The following is a 19168-nucleotide window of genomic DNA, read 5'->3' on the forward strand; positions in this document are numbered from 1 at the left end:
CCATCAGGATTTTAGGAAAGGGGAAGGTGACCCTGCAGGTGCTGGTGGACCCCAGGGGACTCTTGGGTTTTGTGGCCATCCCAGGGCGTTTGACTGGCAGAAACAGGGATGAGCTTCTTGTTTGGCCCCAGAGCAGAACCCTTTGTTAGTGGGTGTAAGCATGAATTAAAGGCTTTTTTGGGGATGAGAGTTCATTGCTGGCAGTGTTTGGTAAAGTCAAAACTTGTGGGCATGTCTGGGGGGCTCAGGATAGGGGGTGCATGGTCACCCCCAGATGTGATGGTGGGACACGGCAGGAGGGCAGCTCTGAGCTGGGATGGAGGTGAGGCACCAGGAGGGTACTTTGGATCCTGCTGCATTTTGTCAGGTTGCTCTGAGCCTGTTGTGGGCATGGGGACACCACTGGCTGGGCCCTCAGCAGTTCATCACCAGGAGTGAAGGTGGCATGAGCTGCGCCTTCCACACCCGGGCACTTCAGCTGGGATAAGCACCCCTCTGGGAAGGAGGCAAGAGGTTGGGCCAAGAGTGCATTTAGGCTGGTACTAAGCTTTGAGATGCCCATGTGGCCTGGTTTAGGGCCAATTTGGGAGAGTAAAGTAATGCGAAGATAAGGAGTAGAAGCAGACTTCTCCCCAACCTTTGTGTGGATACTGACCCGGTACCTTCCTACCAAAACCCAGCTACCCTTGGGGAGAGCCTGGCCTCTCTCCTTCTAGAAATTATTCATTTATAGATGCTATCCCTTTATTAAAAGCAGATTTTCCTTTCAGGACTCTTTTTCTCTTTGGTTATGTTTCAGTGCAGTGTGCAAGGGGAAGGTGGGCTTGGAGAATGGAAACAGAGAGAAATGAATATTGGGCAAGAGATGAAAGTCCCTTTGTGTTTCCCTCTAGGATTTTGGAGTTAAAAATAAGAGATGGCTTTGAAAGGCTGCAAGGGTCATGGGCACACATGGTGTTCTGCTGTGTGAAGGATTTGATGTGCTGCTTCCTGTTACACAAAATGGCATCTCGCAGTGGATAGTGTGCTTTGGGTAACAGCCTCATGCTCCTTTTTGGGCTCTGGAACAAGCCTGAGCCACCCAAACCCAGCATGGCAGTGGAGCCACCAGAGCCCAGTGGTAGTTCACATGCTGAAGCCAAGGTCCCTCAAGATGAGCACTGCACCAGATCCAGGCTTGGTTTCTGGGAATTTCAGGGCCAAACCTGGTCTAGCTGGAGAATGAACCATTCAGTGATGCAGGGTGAGAAGAAACTACTTAATCATGGAGCCTTCTGTAGCATCAACATTAAGAACAAATTTGCTTGAAACTGCTGGCAAGAGCTTTGTCCAAAAAAAAAAAAAAAAAAAAAAAAAAAAAAAAAAAAAAAGACAATGTAGAAAAATAACTTTCTGGGAAATTTATCTTGTTTATATGTGAACAAGGGACAATGGCCCAAATGTCTGGGTCGTCATTGCTAGTTCTTGTGCCTGGGCTTAGGTTGGGTTATCACCAGGAGAAAACCATGATGTGTAGAAATCTTTCCTTTAAAAGATTGTAGCAACTGTCTTTCACCAATGCCATGGAAAGGATATCCTGGTATCCCATCAAAGGTCAGGGGCCAGCACTGATGTATAATAGCACTGAAAGATTGGACATTGTCCAATTTCATACCTGACTGTGCAGTTGTGTGAACTGGGCTGACTCATCCTGGTTACAGGACTTGTACAAAGGATGCCAGACATGAGGAGGGAGGGAGAGATATATGTCAGCAGTAAACCTCTTTAGAGAATAATTAGCCTTTTTGAGGATATTCTTTTGAACCTCCTAGAAAAAGCTTGGCAAGCGTTTGGTGTTTTTTTTGGTTTTTTTTTTTTTTTTTTCAAACTTTCTGCTTGAGATTTACTTTTGAAAAGAGAGGTTTCTTGCCTTTCACTTGACTGTGAATGATAAGTGTATGTTTCCACTGACATCTCTTCCTTTCACCTGGGTAGGTAAGAAAACAGCACCAGCCCCTGCCAATCTCTGCTGGTTATAACCACTGCTCCATTACAGCTTTTGTTGGGATAGTTCTTCCTACAAATTCTTGATGGATGGAGAAAAATTTACTCCGCTGGCCTACTAAAAGTCTTCTTAGGTTTAATTGGTTCAATTTGCTGCTTTTTGTTGGCTTTTGGGTCTTAAAGCAGGGTTGGGTGCTCAGGAGGAGTGACATGCCACCATCTTGTGACAGCAGCCATGTCCTGCAAGAGGTCCCAACATCTTCAGCCTCTGACTCACCTGTTCCTCAACTGGTTGACTTGTTGCCTGATTTGATGCCAAGGGGAAGTAAGAAGGGACATTTCATTTACCTATGAGATGTTACTGAGCATCCTTTCTCCAGATCAGCTTGTAAACTGAAGGACTGGGCCCTGTATCTAATCTTGACCTCGGTGTTGGCTGTGATTTCATGTGCCAGTATGTGGCATGGAAAAGGAGGTTGTGTTTCCTATTTAATGCTCTTCTTCAGCTCTGCAGCCATCATGAATAACGTCAGAACATTAAGGAGTGTGACCGTAAAAGATACACTGGCCTGAATTATAAGCTACTGCACAAATGCCTTTATGATGCCATCTGAAAGATGCAACATTTGTTTTTGAGACAAAGCAGCTTCAGTGTGATAAAACCAGATAGCAGTGTTTAGCATTTGTAATGTTCCTTTGGCTGCAAATCCAGTGATGAGCTGCATTGTCCTTGGATGCAGGGATGAGTTCCTTCTTGGAGACCAGGCCAGTGACAATGCCCAGCATTGATTGGAGTCCTTGGAGAGGAGTGACAAGCACGGTGGTCATTTGGGCTGGGTGGAGGTGGGGACAATAACAACAGGGCACAGAGAGAGCTATCCAAAGGGCCCATCTTCCTTGAGACAGGAGAAGCTAAGGGTGGGAAGAGCGAACTCCTTAATTCTTCCAAGGGCCTTGAAGCACTCCAAAATCTGAATGGAATCCCTTCCAGGAGGGGAAACTTGATTTCCTGTTAGAGAGCTGGCAATTCCAAGGCACTGAGATTTGTGTCCCTCTTGTGATGGCATTGAAGAGGGATGGTGTAGGAGAAGGAAGGACATGGGCATTCCTCAGCTTGCACTTCTCTTGCCTTAGCTGCATTGCCATAATTCCCTGTGTGCGTGGAGGGCCATGAGCAGGAGCACCTGAGCTGTGACAGCTGCTGGCTTCAGGCTGGGCTGCAGTTGTGTGATATCTTTTTATTGCTGCTCCTCCTCTGAGACTCTTTGGTTTGGGACCAGTGACCTCAGTGAGAGAGAGAGCATGATGGAATGTAGAAATAACAGAGGAAATGGGTCCTAGATTTCAGGACTACAAGTAGGGATTTTTCTCCCAAGTCTTCTAATTTAAGTCCTTTCTTTTCCATCAGCATAACCCAGGCAGATATCATGGACCTGGAATGGGCTGTGTTCAGCCTGGAGGAGTGGATAATGAAGGCTGGGGCTGGTGGAGTAGTTCTTATTCCCATACACCTCATGCACACGAGGATGACTTTGTGGTGGGACCAGCACAGGAGCTGTGTACTCTCTGGAGTTTGCCTATGTATGCAGATATTTGCCAAGCCCTCCTGTGAAAACTGAGGATGGAAAGAGCCTTTGCTCATCCTCACTTAGTCCCCATGTGTCCAGAGCCTGCACACAGGGGAGAGATGGGCCTCTGCCTGCTGGAAGGGTTGGTGTCTACAGGATGGCATGAAGCTTGGGACCTCCCTGCCAGGAGGGGACAGGGAAGTCGGGAGGGGACAGGCATGCCTGGCCATGACTGGGCTGGAAATGGCCACACCAAGGTACCTGTGGGGAAAGTTTCTGCCACAAGCCCTGTGACAAACATTTCTAACAGGGTTTGCTGGGGATTTCTATGTCTTTTAAAAAAATATCAAAAAATCTGTCTCTTTCTCTTTCTTCTCATGTTAAGGGCCAGAGTATTGGGATAGGGAGACTGGAAATTTGGTATTTCTCTGGGACAGATGCAAAGCAATGAGGTCTTTCCTTTCCCATGGCATTTCCTTGTGCCATGGTTCCCTCCAGGACTTGTGAGGGGCAGCTTGCTATCTCAGACGAGTAGTAATTTTTTTTTTCCCTTTTCATATTATAAAATACAAACAAATGACAGAAAAGGTCAGGTGGTGGGAGGCAGGAGGGGTTCAGCTGGCTCAGAGCTGTAGGGACCGTCTCTTCCTCCCAGAGATGTTACGGTGGTTGTAAGGTCGCATCTTCATTTCCACAAAGGGGATGGAGAACTCGTGGCCTTTCCAATGGTACCAGTTAATCCCCTGGCAGGAGGGAGAGAAAGGCAGAGGGTAAGAAAAGGCCCTAACACGAAACTAGAGTGGGAGAGGAAGGAAACAAAGTTGATTGGTGTAGAGGAGCCAAAAGGAAAACTTGCTATAGCAGGAGCACGCAGCTCCCCTGCTTCTATAGCTTGATTGGTTTTTTCCCACTGCTAAAAGGCTGATCAAATTTCATGTAGATAATTTTTTAAATCTAACACACTACAGCAAATGACTATGGCAGCATGTGTGAGGCACAAAGCCTAGTTGGCTTGAAGGTGGCTCCCTTTGCTCCAGCTGGTGTGGGCTGATGCCACCAGTTCTGACCCTGGTGCACCAATCAGACCACCCCCAAGGCTTGCTGACATGTCCCCCTGGAAGAAATTCCAGAGGCTTTGACCCAGCTGTGCCCTTACCTGACTGTGCCGGGACTCGCCGTACTTGCCGTTGAGGTTGGTGCGGTGGCAGTTCTTGTACCACCAGGCCCCTTTGTAGGACATGGCACAGTTGGTCACAGCAACGTCGTTGTCCCTGTCCTTGGTGGAGAAGGGGCGTCCCTGGTGATAGGTGAGGGAGTCTCCTGTGGAAAGAGGTGCCGTTAAAGGTGATGGAGTCTGAGGTATCTGGTCTTTTCACAAGGAAATTGGGATATTCTGGGTTTGTGGTAACCATTCCAATCAATGGCACTAACAGCTGGCAGTCTGGGGATAATGTTAACTGGAATTGTTCACAACTGGCTCATCTGAGGTCCTCTGCTGTCTGTTTAGGATCAGTGCAGACTGTAGCAAATCCTAGAGACTTCTTGGCTTTGTCAGACGAAGTGCTTGGATATGTGTTTGGATCTGAATTGCAGTGTTTCAGAAAATAATTCAATCCCAAATTTTGGCATCCCTGACTTCCCAAGGCTTGGCTCTGCTATATAACTTCAGGATGCTTTCAGCCTCCTTCTTTCCTGTTAGTCAAAGGGAGCTTTTTCTCTCAAAGGAGACCAGACATTCATCACTTGAACCAAGATGCTTGGCCACCTTTTCTCTCTTTGGATAAGGAAAAGAAGCTTTTTGGAAGGTGTGTGATGTCTTACTCCACCAAAACCTCTAACTTGATACTGGGTAACTAGGCAGCTGTTTTTTTTTTTGTGAAAGAAAAGCCAGAGTAAAATATGGTGAATTGAGTGATGTATTTACAGGAGACATAAATATGCTCCTTGGTAATCCCTAAGGACATATGAAGTGGACCCATGCTGGCTGTGTGCGATCCAGCCATGGAGGGACTATTACTGCCATCCTTGGCAGTAGGTTGGGTGCTTTGTGCCCTGGGATTTGAGGTTAGAGCAAGTGCTTGTTGCACACCATCAAGATTCCTCTCACCTCTCTTCCAGTGGCAACTAACTGGTATTGAATAGGGAAATTCCTGCATCTTGGGTATGTTGTGGGGTTCCACCTAGTACATGGTGGAAATTCCATCATGGGGGCTTGCACTCTGCATGTCTATCCCAGATGAAGGGGCTACAGTTGTACCCCTTCTCCCTTCTTGAGGAAGAGATCCCCTGTGCCCTCCCTCTAGCACCCACTCTCTTCTGATGGGCAACTCTAACTCCTCTGAATCAACCAGGTAAGCAGGTGTGACAGTGTCCTTGCAAAAGTGGGCAGTGTTTGGCCTTTACGTGAGGAAACGACTCAGAGGATTTCAGATTTTTCCATAGCTGTGGAAAGGCAATAAATACAGCCTCCAGCACGACATCAATAGCCAGCTGTGGCTGTTGCCAAGTGAGATGACACCTCTGATGGTTGACCTGGTTATTCGAACAGCAATGTCTCTGATATTAAATATCTAATCCCCAATGGAAAATCCTGTGTCCTTAGTGGGATTTATCAGCCTGGTTTAAATGATGGACTGCAGGAAGGCAGAAAGGACTATGGGTTTTCATGTTGGGATTTCCTTTACCTTGGAAATCAGTCCAACCAGTCACAGGATTTCCCAGGACCCTTGCTAGCACTGAGGCTGTACCTGAAGTGCCATTGTAGTCCCCAATCCGCAGTTTGTAGAGGCTCCGGGAGTCGCCAATGGAGAACTTGTCATAGTAGGCGTACGCTGCCTCCTGACCATCCCTCATGTCTATTCGCAGCTCGTAGCGCCCTTGGGATGTGATCTTGTGGATGTTGTCCAAGCCTGTCGAGACAGTGAAACACCCAGTGAGGCCTGGGGCCGGATCCACTCCGTGAACAAACAAGGAAAGCTCTAGGCAAATAAAACAGCAGTGGGAAATGAGAGCAAGGAGAGGAATCAAAGAGCAGCAGCACTTGTGGCGAGTATGTGTACCTCCTGGCACTGCTGGGGTCTGAGCTCTCTGTCCCCACTCGAGCTTCACTTCCCTGTGTCTATGAGTGGTAGGTTCAAGGCCCAGCTTCAGATTTCTTCGTGCTGCTGGAGCTTGGAACATTCAGCTGTTGAGCCCTGGTGCTACTTATGTTGTTGTTAAGCTCGATACAAGCCAGAGTGTGTTTATGCTGCAGGTGCCTTTGGCTCATGTTCAGGTTTTGGAGGAGCACACTCAATTTCAGAGCTGTGCTGTCTCCCACTCCCTCCTTTCCTGCTTTCATTGGACAGCTGACTTTCTGGCCACCAGTGGAACCTGTGGTCATCCAGTGGACAATGATGGGTTTTGGTCCATGAAAACTGACAGCATACATACCCCTCTTCTCTCCTAGAGAGAACAAACTAGGGAGCTGTTAACCTTCACAGTGTGCCTTTATGTGGTGTGCCTCTGCATGAGCTCCTAAAGTGAAGGGCAGGGAATGAACAGAAGGAAAACTGTCTGAGGGAGAAGGTAGAGGAATGTGGTGAAGGGCAAGGAGCCAACAGCTGACACAGTGCTTATGGAACTTAGGTTTGACACATCAGTGAAAGGCAATCAGGGAAGGTCATACCCAGCCAAAACTCATCCTCCAAGTTTCCAAAGCCAACCCGGTAATCTGCCCATTTCCGGAAGAAATCGGTCAGCCCGTTCTGCCGCCGCTGGAAGACCTGATGTGGAGGAAGACCAGGGGAAAATCACAGTGATGGAAATGAGAAACAGCTTTGCCAGGCTTTGGACACGCAAGGTAAAGATAATAATTTTTCTTTCCACTGTGCCTTTCAGGGGAGAAAATTGCAATGCCCATACAGTTAGTATTAATTGCGGGCATGCAATTAATTCATGTGCAGGTGTAGAAACAAAGAGATAGCAGATAATGTCCAAAGCAAATTAATGGTAGAATAGGAAGGATTTGGCCTTTGAGGTTTCTGCCTTAACTAATTCATGGTTCCTCTGGTTTTCTAGCATGTAATTCTGCTTTGAGCTGGGTGTTTCTGTGGCATCCAAGGAGATGCTCTGAAGCAGAGTGAGAGGGAAATTTACTGGCTAGAAATCAGCATTTGAGGAAGCCCGTTTTGTTTTTTTTTTTTTTTTTTTTGATTTTGACTATACATCTAGCAGGGTTTTGTGTAATGTGTGTAAGTAAGAGTTTGACATGAATAAGATCAAAGCACCGTGGCATTATTTACTTACACTGTCAGTCCATCTACGTCAAGACAGGCAGTGTTTGTGCAGCTCAAAAGCCAAACAGGCATTTGTTTCTAAAGTTCTCCTGTGCAGACTCAATTGGGGTGAGGCCTGACACCCTCCTTCTGCAGGCAGTGTGAATCATTCCCCGTGAAACCTACCAGCCATTAATTTCATTTCTAGAACAATAAATCAGCTTCACTCACAGATTTTGCTCTCCAGAAGCACTGCAAACATGCCAAATAAATCAAAGGGCATTTCTCCAAGTGTAACTATTATTACCGGAGCGTGGGCCATTCCCTGCGGCGTGCGAAACGAAGCGTGCGATGCTGAGCCTGCTGTCATTCCCGTGCTTTGCTGGTAGGGGCTCAGTTACTTTGTGGTGGGGACAACATGCCACATGGATACTCACAATCCAGCCACCTCCATCAGTGGTCATGTCGCAGTACACGGGCACCCGCTGGCTGAGGTCCCCGTTGATGGAGATGGTGTAGACCCCGCTCAGCGTGTCTCCGTTCATCAGGTGCTGGGCACAGTCCTGAGGGTTAGCAAACACACGTCCTCCTGAAAAGTAACATTTAAAAAAAAAAAAGGTAAAATTCATGCAAAGAGACATCTTTTCCCCATGCTTCAGGCTCCACTAGTTACAATACAGGAAAAGTCTGTCTTGGCTTCTGCATTCCAAGTAATTCCACGAGGCGGTGAGACTTTATATCTGCCGTCGACCTCAGAGGACTTACTGGAAAAAAAAAGTGTGCATATATTAATTATTCTTCCATATGCCTTATACTGGAAGGGTGCATGGTAACGTCACAATGAATGATGAGGGATGTCACTTCTTGGACCATCTTTCTGCACTGTGTCTGAAACCCTGGGGTTTAAGCTGTCACCAGCATATTTAGACAGCTGTGAAAATACCAAAAACCTGTTCTCCTCTCAGGACTGCCAGCTCTAATCAAGTTTTATAACAGTACTCATTCCAGGGGGATTCTCCTGATTCTCCATGCCCTTGGAAATGATGGTGGATTTATGCTGAGCTAATTGTCACTTGCAAGCTGAGCAGGAATGAGGCTGTGTGAGATGCCAGAGGTAGGTAGCATGGGCTGTGTGACTGTGCTACAGGTGTTCTCTAAGGAGGAAGAATCTTATTTTGTGGTCAGAGTTTAGGAGAGTCTTAATTATGACAATTATTCTGGCAGCATTGGAATATCAACTCTGGGAACATTTTTTATTTTTTTTTTTTAATTTAAGACAGAAGAGGGAAATACATCTTTTTCTTTGGTGTTGCTACGTTTGGATGATGGAATAAATGAGTGCAGAGCTGGCAATGTGGCATGGTTTTCAAGGATGTCTCTGTAACAAACTGAGAAGGTGCGAGGGACCTTCAGATCTGTGCTCTGTGTGTCCATCACAGTTGTGTAGTGCCCCACAGGACCAAGGCACAACCCTTGTCTGTTGCTTCCCACGTGGGTGTATTCCCCCCACCTTGTGACGTGAAGACTTGAAAGTCATTGCTGTGTCCAAATGAAAAGTTCCTCTATTTTTTTCTCCCCACCTTCATGGTCTGTAGCACAGCCTGGTGAGACATTGTTAGTATTTTATAGTATCCAACAATGAAAACTTCTTCAACAACACCACTTTGGGCTCCCCTGAGCTCTGTGGAGTTGCTTGTTTCTTAATTTGTATTCATGTCTTTAAGAGCCAAGGAGACCTTGAAAGACATTTCAAACCACTATAAATTATAAATACTGTATCTGTTTCTTCCTTTTGTCTCATCTGTATACAATTCCCCAAGAACCTTATGCAAACATGAAACAAAAGAGGCTGAGCTATTAATATGTTAGGGGGAATAGAAGAACCCCGGGATGTGTACTTTAAGCAGAAGGAAGCAAAACAATTTAAATTAAGCCTGGGTGACTTTCTTTACCTTTTTTTTTATTTTTGTCCTTAAAGACAAGTCCTTTTCTCTGCAAATTGCCTTGATGCATTGCCAGAGTAAACTGAATTGCAGATCTGGATGCTTTGATGAGAGATGCTGTCCATGGATTGCATTGCCTTGGTGATAGCTCCTGCTTGCTTCTGTCTCATCAATATTGGGGCAAGTGGGGAGAAACTGACTTGTTGCCAATGCCTATCTTCATCTTCAAAGCAAGTTAAGTGTGTTTGATGCTCCATCAGCTGACAATGGGAACTCATGTTGCTGAGGTCTGACGCTTCTGTTTGATGGGAAAGGTGCTCTTCTTGCCTGACATAAGGGGGTTTCTGCTGCTTTATCCCACCTGAGAAGTCACCCCCATGCAGCTTCATCCCTGACTCCCAAGCAGCCTTAAAGATTACCTGTCTTCTTCTATCACCTGCCTGAAATTTACTGCATTTATGCACATGTGTAAGAGGCAAGAACAACAGGAAAGCATGTTTTGTAGATGTATTAGAGAAGTAATTTCTTTTTTTTGTTGATGTAAATAGTTTCTGTTATCTCTTAAAAGCAGGTGAAGAGACCATTGCATGTAACTGAGATGGGTACGTGTATCCACAGCAGATTCAAAGAAAATTCTCCTAATTTGAGAATTAAACTGGCAGCACAGATGGGAGGAATTTTGGTGGACATCATCTGGAGACTTCTCAGTGCAGTTGAGGCCCAGGAAAAACATGACTGTATTCAGCCCTGAAGAAGATGCATTCTGTCTCTAAGTGCCCTGGCCTAGCCACGCTTTTCAAACAGGATGAGGGACAATTTGCTTTGTATAACTTCTATTATAAATGGTTGCAGAGGATGGGAGCAATGGTGACATTCTCATGCAAGCTTCATTCTTGAAAGAGTAAGTGTTCTTTCTGTGAGGGTCGTGGTGACTGTGGATTTCAAAACAAAACCATTCCCATTACTTTAGTGCCTTAGTGGATAGTGAATGCTCTGGAATGAGAGTGGGGAGGAATAATGGAATTACATAAAGTGCTGGCTCTGCTGTGACTCCACTAGTGGTGGTGGAGATGCACCTGCTTGATATTTCCAGGGATACCCCAACTTGACCTTGAAAGTTTTCAATTTGACCTTGAAAACTTTCAAGGTCAAATTCAACAGGGCTCTGAGCAACCTGATCAAGTTGAAGATGACCCTGCTCGCTGCAGGGGGATTGAACTAGATGACCTTTAAAGATTCTTTCCAACCCAAAGTATTCTGATTCTTTGATATTTGTGAGCAATCAGATCATGCCCACAGCATGGAGACACTGGCTGGGTCCTCTCCCAGCGGCATTCCTGTTGATATATGTTGCTGATTTTAGTGGGTGTTTTTTCCTCTGTTTATGCACTTGAGGATGGACATGGGCAAGGCAAAGGGCCTGGCAGATGGTTCCTGGTCTGAAGCTCAAATCCCTTTGTCCTGGTCTGGGTCTTGTGTTTAAATCATAGATCCTTCAGCCATTAACTGCCGTGGGTCGCGGCATTGTAAGTACCCCTCTGTGGATCATGAAGGAATGCTGCCTGAGGAGGGAAAGTCCCTAGGAGCAGTCCATTCCTACCATCATGAGCCGTGGGCCAGGCTCCAGCTGTGTGGGTGCATGCAGTGTGAGTCCTCACCTGTGGTGAAGGTGGTTGAGATGAGGCCGCTCCGCATGGCGTTCTGGGCAGCTTGCAGGTGCACTGTGTACTCCGTGGTCTCAGAAAGCCCCTCCAGACGGATCCACGTGTCCTCAGCATCCACAATCAGCTCCTGTACATGGGTCCCAGAAGGAGGTAGACACCAAGAGCAACAGATGAGAAAAGCAATGGGGAGCCTAAAGAGCAAGTGAGGAGGGAAGGGAAGCCACAAACTACTGCAGCCCTTGGAGCCTGGCTGAGGAGCATTGCATGACTGCTTAGACGCCTGGACTGAGTGAACGTGAGATCAGCCAATATAGCCAACATTTCAGAATGGTTTGGGCGAGGGAAAGCAACCTGGTTTGGAGACAGATTTAAATGTTTGCAGTCTGTGTCCTCTGTCAGCTGGGTCTGTTGGGACCTGCGTGCCTTCAGTACAAGATGTGACTGATTGCCCAAACAGTGCAAGAAATTGAGCTGGCCAAACCTGGTTATCAGCCAGTTTTGACTCCCTTGATTCCTGTCATGTTAATTTTTCTGGCTGTTGGCCAGTGTCACACAGCATTATCAGACCCCTTTTGCAAAGCTATTATCCTCTGGCTGCTGCAAGCCAATCACACCGGCAAAGGAAATCAAACTGTTTGCCATGATGTATTTCTGATAGTGTTTGTTGCAGCTCCTTCAGACAGCAGATGTGGACACACTCATTAAATAATCAAATGTATTGTATTGCAGAATTAATTACCTGTCTGTGCCTATCTTCCTTTTTACAGGAAGGGCAAATGGCCTTTTTAGCATCTCTGCAGAATAATATTCTCCTGCCTCAGCTTGCATGTGTTTCACAAGCTGAGAATTGCCCCTGTTCCTCCAATCTTTCCAGGTAACCCCTCTATGCCCAGACCAGTAGGTGTGCATCAACATTTTACATTAGGCAATCTCTTCTTGCTTTTTCATATCATCCTGCTTAGCAGGAACTAGTGTCTGTCCTTCTGGCCTCCCTGAGCCACTGAGCATCATTCTTTTGCTTTGTTTGGCTTCTCCTGCTTATTTTAACACGGTCTTATTATTCCCTGACTGAATGAGGCTCTTTGGTGTGAGGGCTCGCTCACCTTCCGGCTGCCATCGGTGGACCTGTAGGTCATGACATAGTTCTCGATCTCTCCCACGGGAGGAACCCAGGACAGCAGGGCACTCCGTCGGGTGACTTCGCTGGCTGTCAGATTGGTTGGAGGATCCAAAACTGCAAGAGTGGATAGGGACACAGGGAAGTGCAATTTCTCACACACCACCACCTCAACCTTGCTTCCCAGCTCAGTACACCGAGATTCAGCCTTGCAGCACTGAGCTACAGCCCAAAGTCCATCCTCACCCTCAGTTCCAAGACCTCATCACCATCCCCAGATGTTCCCTTGAACAGAGCTCTGCAAACCCTCTAGAAGTCCTTTTCTATGTGTGTGCCACCTTAAGGGTCACAGCTGTGAAATTCATGCGCTATGGGACCTGTCAAGCAAAACGGGTTGTTGTGTTCTTCTGGACAATGGCCTTGGGCAAAAAACCAGACCTAGTCAGGGGTCTGCTCAGGAAGCCACAGCCAGGGGAAATCACCAAAAGAAAGGGAGGGAGGGATGGATGGATGGATGGATGATGAAAGAGTGAAAATAATGGTTGATGCTGGTTGATTAAAATTGTGTTCTTGTGTTGTGCCCTGCACTGGTATTTGGGATTGGTATTAGTGTCCTTTTGGCACGTGACTAACTCTACACCCACAAGAGCTATGTAACAAGGGCTTTGGCTCAGCCTTGCTGGCTGCTTTTCCTGGGGTGAGTGCATGGCTAGGGATGAGGAGTGAGGGAAGTGGTTGTACGTACGAGTGGTGAAGTTGGTGCTGACGGTCTGGCTGGTGAGAGGCCCGCTGGTGGCATACATAGAAACTGTGTAGGTGGTACTGGGCAGCAGGTTGGTCAGCTGGTACTCCTGGCTGTCTCCATCCACGAGAATTGTTTCTCCTGCAACTGTAAGGAAAAAAGGGATGAGTTAGGGTAGATATTCTGGGCGATTCTCCAAAATGTGTCTCTGGATATGACCTGTGCAGCAGCTGAGCTGTAGTGGTGCTGTTCAGTCTGAAGGGTAATTTTCCCACAATCCCTATAAAAACCCAAGGCAAGGCTCCTCCCCTTCTCCCTCTGTGAAGGGCACCCACTGAGCCCTGGGCTTTGGGATGGGAGAGAGGTGGAGGTGAGCTGAGACAGAGCCCTGGTGTACCTGCACGGCGGGTAAGGATGAGGACGTAGCTTTCCACCTCCGACAGCGGCGGGTTCCACTGCAGCAGCGCCTCGGTGGGAGTGATGTTGGTGGCCGTGACCCCCAGGGGGACATCCATGGCTGCATGGGAGAGTGATCCAGAGAGTCAGAGGCATTAGGAGACTGGACTATGAACTGGGAGGGCTTCTTGTGGCATATTGCTCGGTGTCCTACCCTGCTGCCCAGACACATGTGCCTGCACAGGAGTTAGTGCTGCCCAAGCTAGAATGCAGAGATGTCGTAGCTTGTGTTTTTGGCTGCTCTTCTACTCTTTTCTAAATGCCCAGTCTGGCTTGTTAGGGGTTTTCTTTAGGCTTTGAGGAGTCTGGGGATAGCAGAAGGTTTTATTCTTGCAGCAGATGCTGTTTGTGACAGGGCTTCCCTAGGGATTATTTCTGGAAATTTGTACTCTGTTTGGGAAAGGTTGTCATGATTGCCCAGCATCATGTTTCTGGCTTTGCTGTGCCTGGTACACAAGTTTATCACTTTTACCCATGACTACCCATGCATACTTGGGATAAAGTTTGCTGAGACATACTTCAAAAGCTCACACTGAGCCCTTGTGAGCCCTGCTTATCATCTCCAGCTTGCATCCAGCTGGTGTGAGGTCCAGCTTGCTCTCAGTCACCTGAGTATAAGTGCAAGCAGGGACTGCCAGCCCTGGGCAGGGCTGGACCTGACACTGTTTGGTTGTTCCCTGCCCACCAAGAGCTCCTTCCCACCTGTGTAAGCAGTGATGGAGGCCAGCTCACTCTCCTCCCGGCCCCGCACGCTCTTCACCTCGATCTCATACTTGGTGGCAGGCTGCAGGTCCTGGAGGGTGTACTCGGTGGCATCCCTGGAGATGGTCATGCTGTCCGTCCTTCCTGCAGAGATGGAGCCAAGATCTTTGACATCACGGCTGGCCCCATCCCTGGGGCTCAGGAGGGGCTTGGGAGGTTCCACAAGACACTGGAGGTAACTGGGTTTCGTGCCTGCAGGTGCAACTCCTGTGTGCCCATCACTCTGCTGGTCTGGCCTTTCCAGCATCACTGACAAAACTAGGGCCAAGGGAGCTGAGGTAGGTGAAGCAGATGAGGGAGCTGGGATTTCAGGATTGAGCCCTGAATTTAACCATTTCTGGGGAGGGCACACTGCTGGGGGCCATTCTGTGTGTCCCTCTGTGCCCAGCTGGCTGCAGTGGTCCCTTCTCATCCTCATCCCAGTCACCCCATCCTCTGCCCTGGAGCAAATCCCAGTTATCGTCATTTTGCCCAAGGCACTGAGATGCTGCCTGGGCGAGGATGACCCAGTGGCTTGCTTGGGCCAGCGGATGGAGGGAGGGCTGGCAGCTGTGAGCTCAGGGCATGAACAGGAGTGCTCTGGCCCGTTACCTTCGGCAGCACGGTAGGATATCCTGTAGTGGTCAAAGGCAGCGATGGGAGCACTCCAGTAGACCATCATGGACTCCTGGGTGACATTGCCCACCCTGAGGTCCTTTGGTGCATCAATCCCTGGTGAGACGGAGCACAAAGAAAAGCTGTGGGAGGCAGGTCCACTCCCCGTGCCCCTGCCTGCCCTCCCCGGTGCTGTCCCGTGCCTGGTGGGGGGTGTCCCGTGGTACCTGTTGTGATGGAGCCCACGACGGGCTCAGAGCTGATGGTGCCGTGCACGGCCACCAGTGACACCAGGTACTCGGTGGAGGGCTGCAAGCCCGTCAGGCTGGTGTGCCTGCGGGTGCCATCCAGTGTGACCTGCTGTGCCTCCTCCTCCTCATCCCGGGGGCTGTAGGTGAGGATGAGGCGGTCTGCTGGTGGGGATGGGTCACTCCATGTGACGTTCACACTGGAGGATGTCAGCTGGGAGAAGTGCAGCTGTGAGATGGGCCGAACACCTGGAAGATGGAGAGGAGAGATGCAACCCCAACCATCTGCAGATCCTTACCTCTGCATTTTTCCCAGTGCTTGAATGGGAAATACTTAAAAGAGGTGGCAAAGCTGAAGGTCTGGGCTCTCCATTGATCTGAAACTCTGCTGGGATCAACAGGCAGAACCAGGAGGGGAAAAATGGTGCTTCTCTCAGCTCCACCTGCAAACATCCTCCATCCCAGACCCATACAGTGGGTGATGGAACTGTCCCACTGCAGATGGTATATGTTGTCTGCACTTCATGACTGCACACTTTTCAGCCAGAGGTCCTTTTGAGGTCCCCCAAGGCTTCACTTCTTCTTCTTATGGGCACCCTGACCACAGAGGACAGCAGAGGGCTGTCTGTTTTCCCCAATTCTGTGTTGTCCAGCAAAGCAAGTGTGTTCAGTGCTTCTGTCCAAAGGGATTGTGCCACCATATGGGTAGGGCCATCCTCCTTTTGAGGTCAACTGCTCCTGTGTGGATACATTGACCCCAGCCCTCATCCCCATCACCACCTCACGGGTTTTGGTGCCAGGGATGCAGTGGGCTGGCAGAGATGCCAACAAGGTCTGTACCCTTGCCCCCATCCCAGCTTGTGTTTCTCTACCTGTGAAGGCATCCACAGTGGCCTCCAGGCTCTGCTGCCGTCCCCTCTCAGCAATGATAGAGATGGTGTACTCTGTCCCGGGCTCCAGCTCCGAGAGGGTGAGCTGAGACTCATCCCTGGACACTGTCACTTCAGAGGCCATTCCTGAGGCAGGGGTGAAGGTGATGCGGTAGTGGTCGATGGGACCTGTGGCTTTGGTCCAAGCCAGTGAGATGGATGTCTCAGTGGAGGCTGTCACCAGGAGGTCCCGGGGGCTGTCAAGCTCTGTGGAAGAGGGTTGGGGCAGAGCTTTGTCCCCATGCACACACTGTCCTATGGGGGCATCTGAGCCATAGCAGCCAGCTGTGCTTGGAGCAGGCAGTGGGGCCAAACTCACCAGTCCTGGCATTCATGGTCGCTGGCACACTCTGCTGGCTGTCCATCACGGCTGAAATCCCGATGCCATACTCTGTTCCCGGCACCAGATCTACCAGGGAGTGCAAAGAACATGACAGGGTTTGAGAGCAGCACCTGGCAGGGTGACCTCAGGCTGTGTGTGACCCCTTCTTCCAGCTCCCACAGGTGGGGGCACAGGAGGGCCCTCCGGGGCATCCCTGTGGTTAGCAGCTCCCCCATAGGTCAGCAGTTCCTCTGCACATTGCAGAAGAGCTGAGTCTTTTCAAAAAGTCCTGTCAATGCCTTTGGACAGGGAATTTGGGTTATTTTAGCTCAGAAACAAGCCATTTTTAAAAGTTGTTGCTGAGGTCTGCTGCAATTGCTGGTGGTGAGACAGAAGCTCTTGTGTGTGTGAGCTGAGATGGGAACGATAAAGTAGCTATATTTTTCCAAAGTGATGCAACATCAAATATTGTCACAGGGCTGGTGTCTTGGAGAGAAATAAACTATGCAGAGTAAATGAAATGCACATTAATTGGGAAAGGTGCAGTATTTCTGGGAGCTGAATAAAGCCCTATTCTTTAGGGTGGACCTATCCTGAGGTGCCTCTCTCAAGGAACTTGGGAATTGAGCTCATCCAGCTCCTTTCTTCTTGCACTGCTTTATCTCCACAGAATATCTCTTGCCTCTGCCTATCACTTCTGCTTGACTGCAGGTGGCTTTATTCCCCTCTTCCCTGTGCTTCATGATCTTTCCCACAAAGCTAGAAAAAGCCATAAACTTTCCAGCTCAGCCTCACCGTGCCTTGCCCAGGGGCAGCATCCCCTGGAGCCACCAAAACCTTTCCCAAGAGGTCAGGAGAGAGGGAAACTCTCCTCCCCTGATTTTCTCTTGCTGCATTGCAGTCTTGGTGATGAGGAGAAGATGGACCCCCTTGGCCCTGCTCAATAAGTGTCAGAAGTATTCTGGAAAGAAGAGCCTGGCAGAAGGGAAGGAGAAGGAAGAAATGAACAGGAGGATATAAAGCTTTTCTCTCCCAGCTATTTTGGGATAAGCAAAATTATGGTTATTTCTGTGCAAATGCTGATTTTTAATAGAGATTATTAGGGTCAGGGCCAGGCTTGCTGCACTTTTAAATGTAAATCTGTTATAAACTCTGCTTAGTGCCATTCCACACTGCTTTTCCTGCAGGTAGATGAGACTGGCTGAAAGAATTGCTGGTTGCTTTCCTACCAGGGATCCCACAAGGTCCTGGGTCACTGGAAAAAAAACCCCAATGGGTTTTGCACAATGTCCAGCAAGACTGGAGGACATGAATACTCTGTATATAACAGAGCTATGGGAGAGGCTCATGTGCCATCCACACTATGACTATCATAGCTTTTCATAGCTTTTTTTTTTTTTCCTAGCAGAATGGCTTTTTAATTATTTTCTGCTATGACTAGATTGTTTTGGGGTTTTTTTTAATTGGTTTGTTTATGACATAGTACACTGGGGATAGGAAGCAATGCACTTGAGTGATGATGTAGGCACCATATAAAAATCATTCTTTACAACTGACTTAAGAATCTGCATCTCTGCAGCTTGCTCTGGTTGGGTTTCTTGCAGCCTTGCCTGAGTCTGGAAGAGCCTTGGCAGCTTTTTCAGGTTTTTTTGAGAGAAACAAGAGACTTCAGGCGACCATATATTCCAAGGCAAGCTCAAGGATATCATCTCAGCCTGTGTCACTGTTGTGCCTCTGCCCAGGGAGGAGGATTTGGCCCATTTTTAATGCTTCTTCTCACCTAGAAAGCCAATAAATGTCCTAAAGGAAAGGTAGCAGGAGTCCAGCACTGAGTCTCTGATCTCATCCTACTTCTCCCCACGCATCCTCATCAAGAACACAGAAGAAACCAGCCCTGATGTTTTTCTTCTTTCTGCATTCCACATTTTTCAAGATAACTGCTCTAATTGCCTTGCTGCCCTCCAGCCTTTCTTGTGACTCTGCTGCTGTGCCTGTAACTCAACTTTTGGCTTTCCCACTGACCTTTCTCCTATAACTTCATATGACACATTCCTGAGCCCTTGAAGGTCCTGGGAAGGCAGAGAGTCAACATGGAAGAACCTGGTGTCCTGCCATACTGAAGAACTTCAAGATGAATGAGAGAACATTTTTGCATATAATTATTTTCTTTGCTCAAAATATGCCACCAGAGCAGCAAATCCACGAGGTAAGCAGTTCTAATCAAAAAACAAGGAAATCACATCTCACGTGGTGCTTTGCTGTGTTGCTGTATAAGGTGTTGGGGCTTTCCTGGCAGTGGGAGGTGGGTGGTGTTTGCAGCCTCTGTGCTGGCCTGAATAATGTACCACTTAAAGGACTTGCTCAAAACCAGTATCTCTAGATTTGGGTCTGCTTTGAGCCCAGTTTGGTAAAAGGCACAAAACCAGGGCAGCCTGGCTCCCCATCACTGCCCACGGGGCATCATCACCCATGGCTCTTTCCAAACAAGCAAAAAAGAGAAGGGTGAAATAATATTTTCCCGTAGATCAGCCTAAACAGACTTCTTCCCATTTCTCCCTTTACTCCTTGCCAGCTCTATTTGCCA

General features: G+C 48.2%; 1 protein-coding gene across 2 annotated transcripts in view; it reads right to left on the reverse strand.

The window, feature by feature from the left end:
- Window positions 1-4174: 4174 nt before the first annotated feature.
- Window positions 4175-19168, reverse strand: part of TNR (tenascin R) — a 28876-nt gene continuing 13882 nt past the window's right edge. The window contains exons 8-21 of one of the 2 annotated variants that reach the window (XM_041420189.1): window positions 16582-16671; window positions 16206-16469; window positions 15313-15582; window positions 15083-15202; window positions 14432-14575; window positions 13671-13790; window positions 13277-13414; window positions 12518-12648; window positions 11409-11541; window positions 8245-8396; window positions 7219-7315; window positions 6299-6460; window positions 4708-4871; window positions 4175-4294 (exon numbers count right to left, since the gene is read on the reverse strand). In XM_041420189.1, coding sequence (XP_041276123.1) covers window positions 4175-4294; window positions 4708-4871; window positions 6299-6460; window positions 7219-7315; window positions 8245-8396; window positions 11409-11541; window positions 12518-12648; window positions 13277-13414; window positions 13671-13790; window positions 14432-14575; window positions 15083-15202; window positions 15313-15582; window positions 16206-16469; window positions 16582-16671 — 2105 coding nt within the window. Of the gene's footprint in view, window positions 4295-4707; window positions 4872-6298; window positions 6461-7218; window positions 7316-8244; window positions 8397-11408; window positions 11542-12517; window positions 12649-13276; window positions 13421-13670; window positions 13791-14431; window positions 14576-15082; window positions 15203-15312; window positions 15583-16205; window positions 16470-16581; window positions 16672-19168 lie in introns of both variants that reach the window. The other variant, XM_041420188.1, reaches the window with a different exon arrangement.

Source organism: Onychostruthus taczanowskii, unplaced genomic scaffold (genome assembly GCF_017590055.1).
Source record: "Onychostruthus taczanowskii isolate IOZ18803 unplaced genomic scaffold, ASM1759005v1 scaffold63, whole genome shotgun sequence".
NCBI lineage: Eukaryota > Metazoa > Chordata > Aves > Passeriformes > Passeridae > Onychostruthus > Onychostruthus taczanowskii.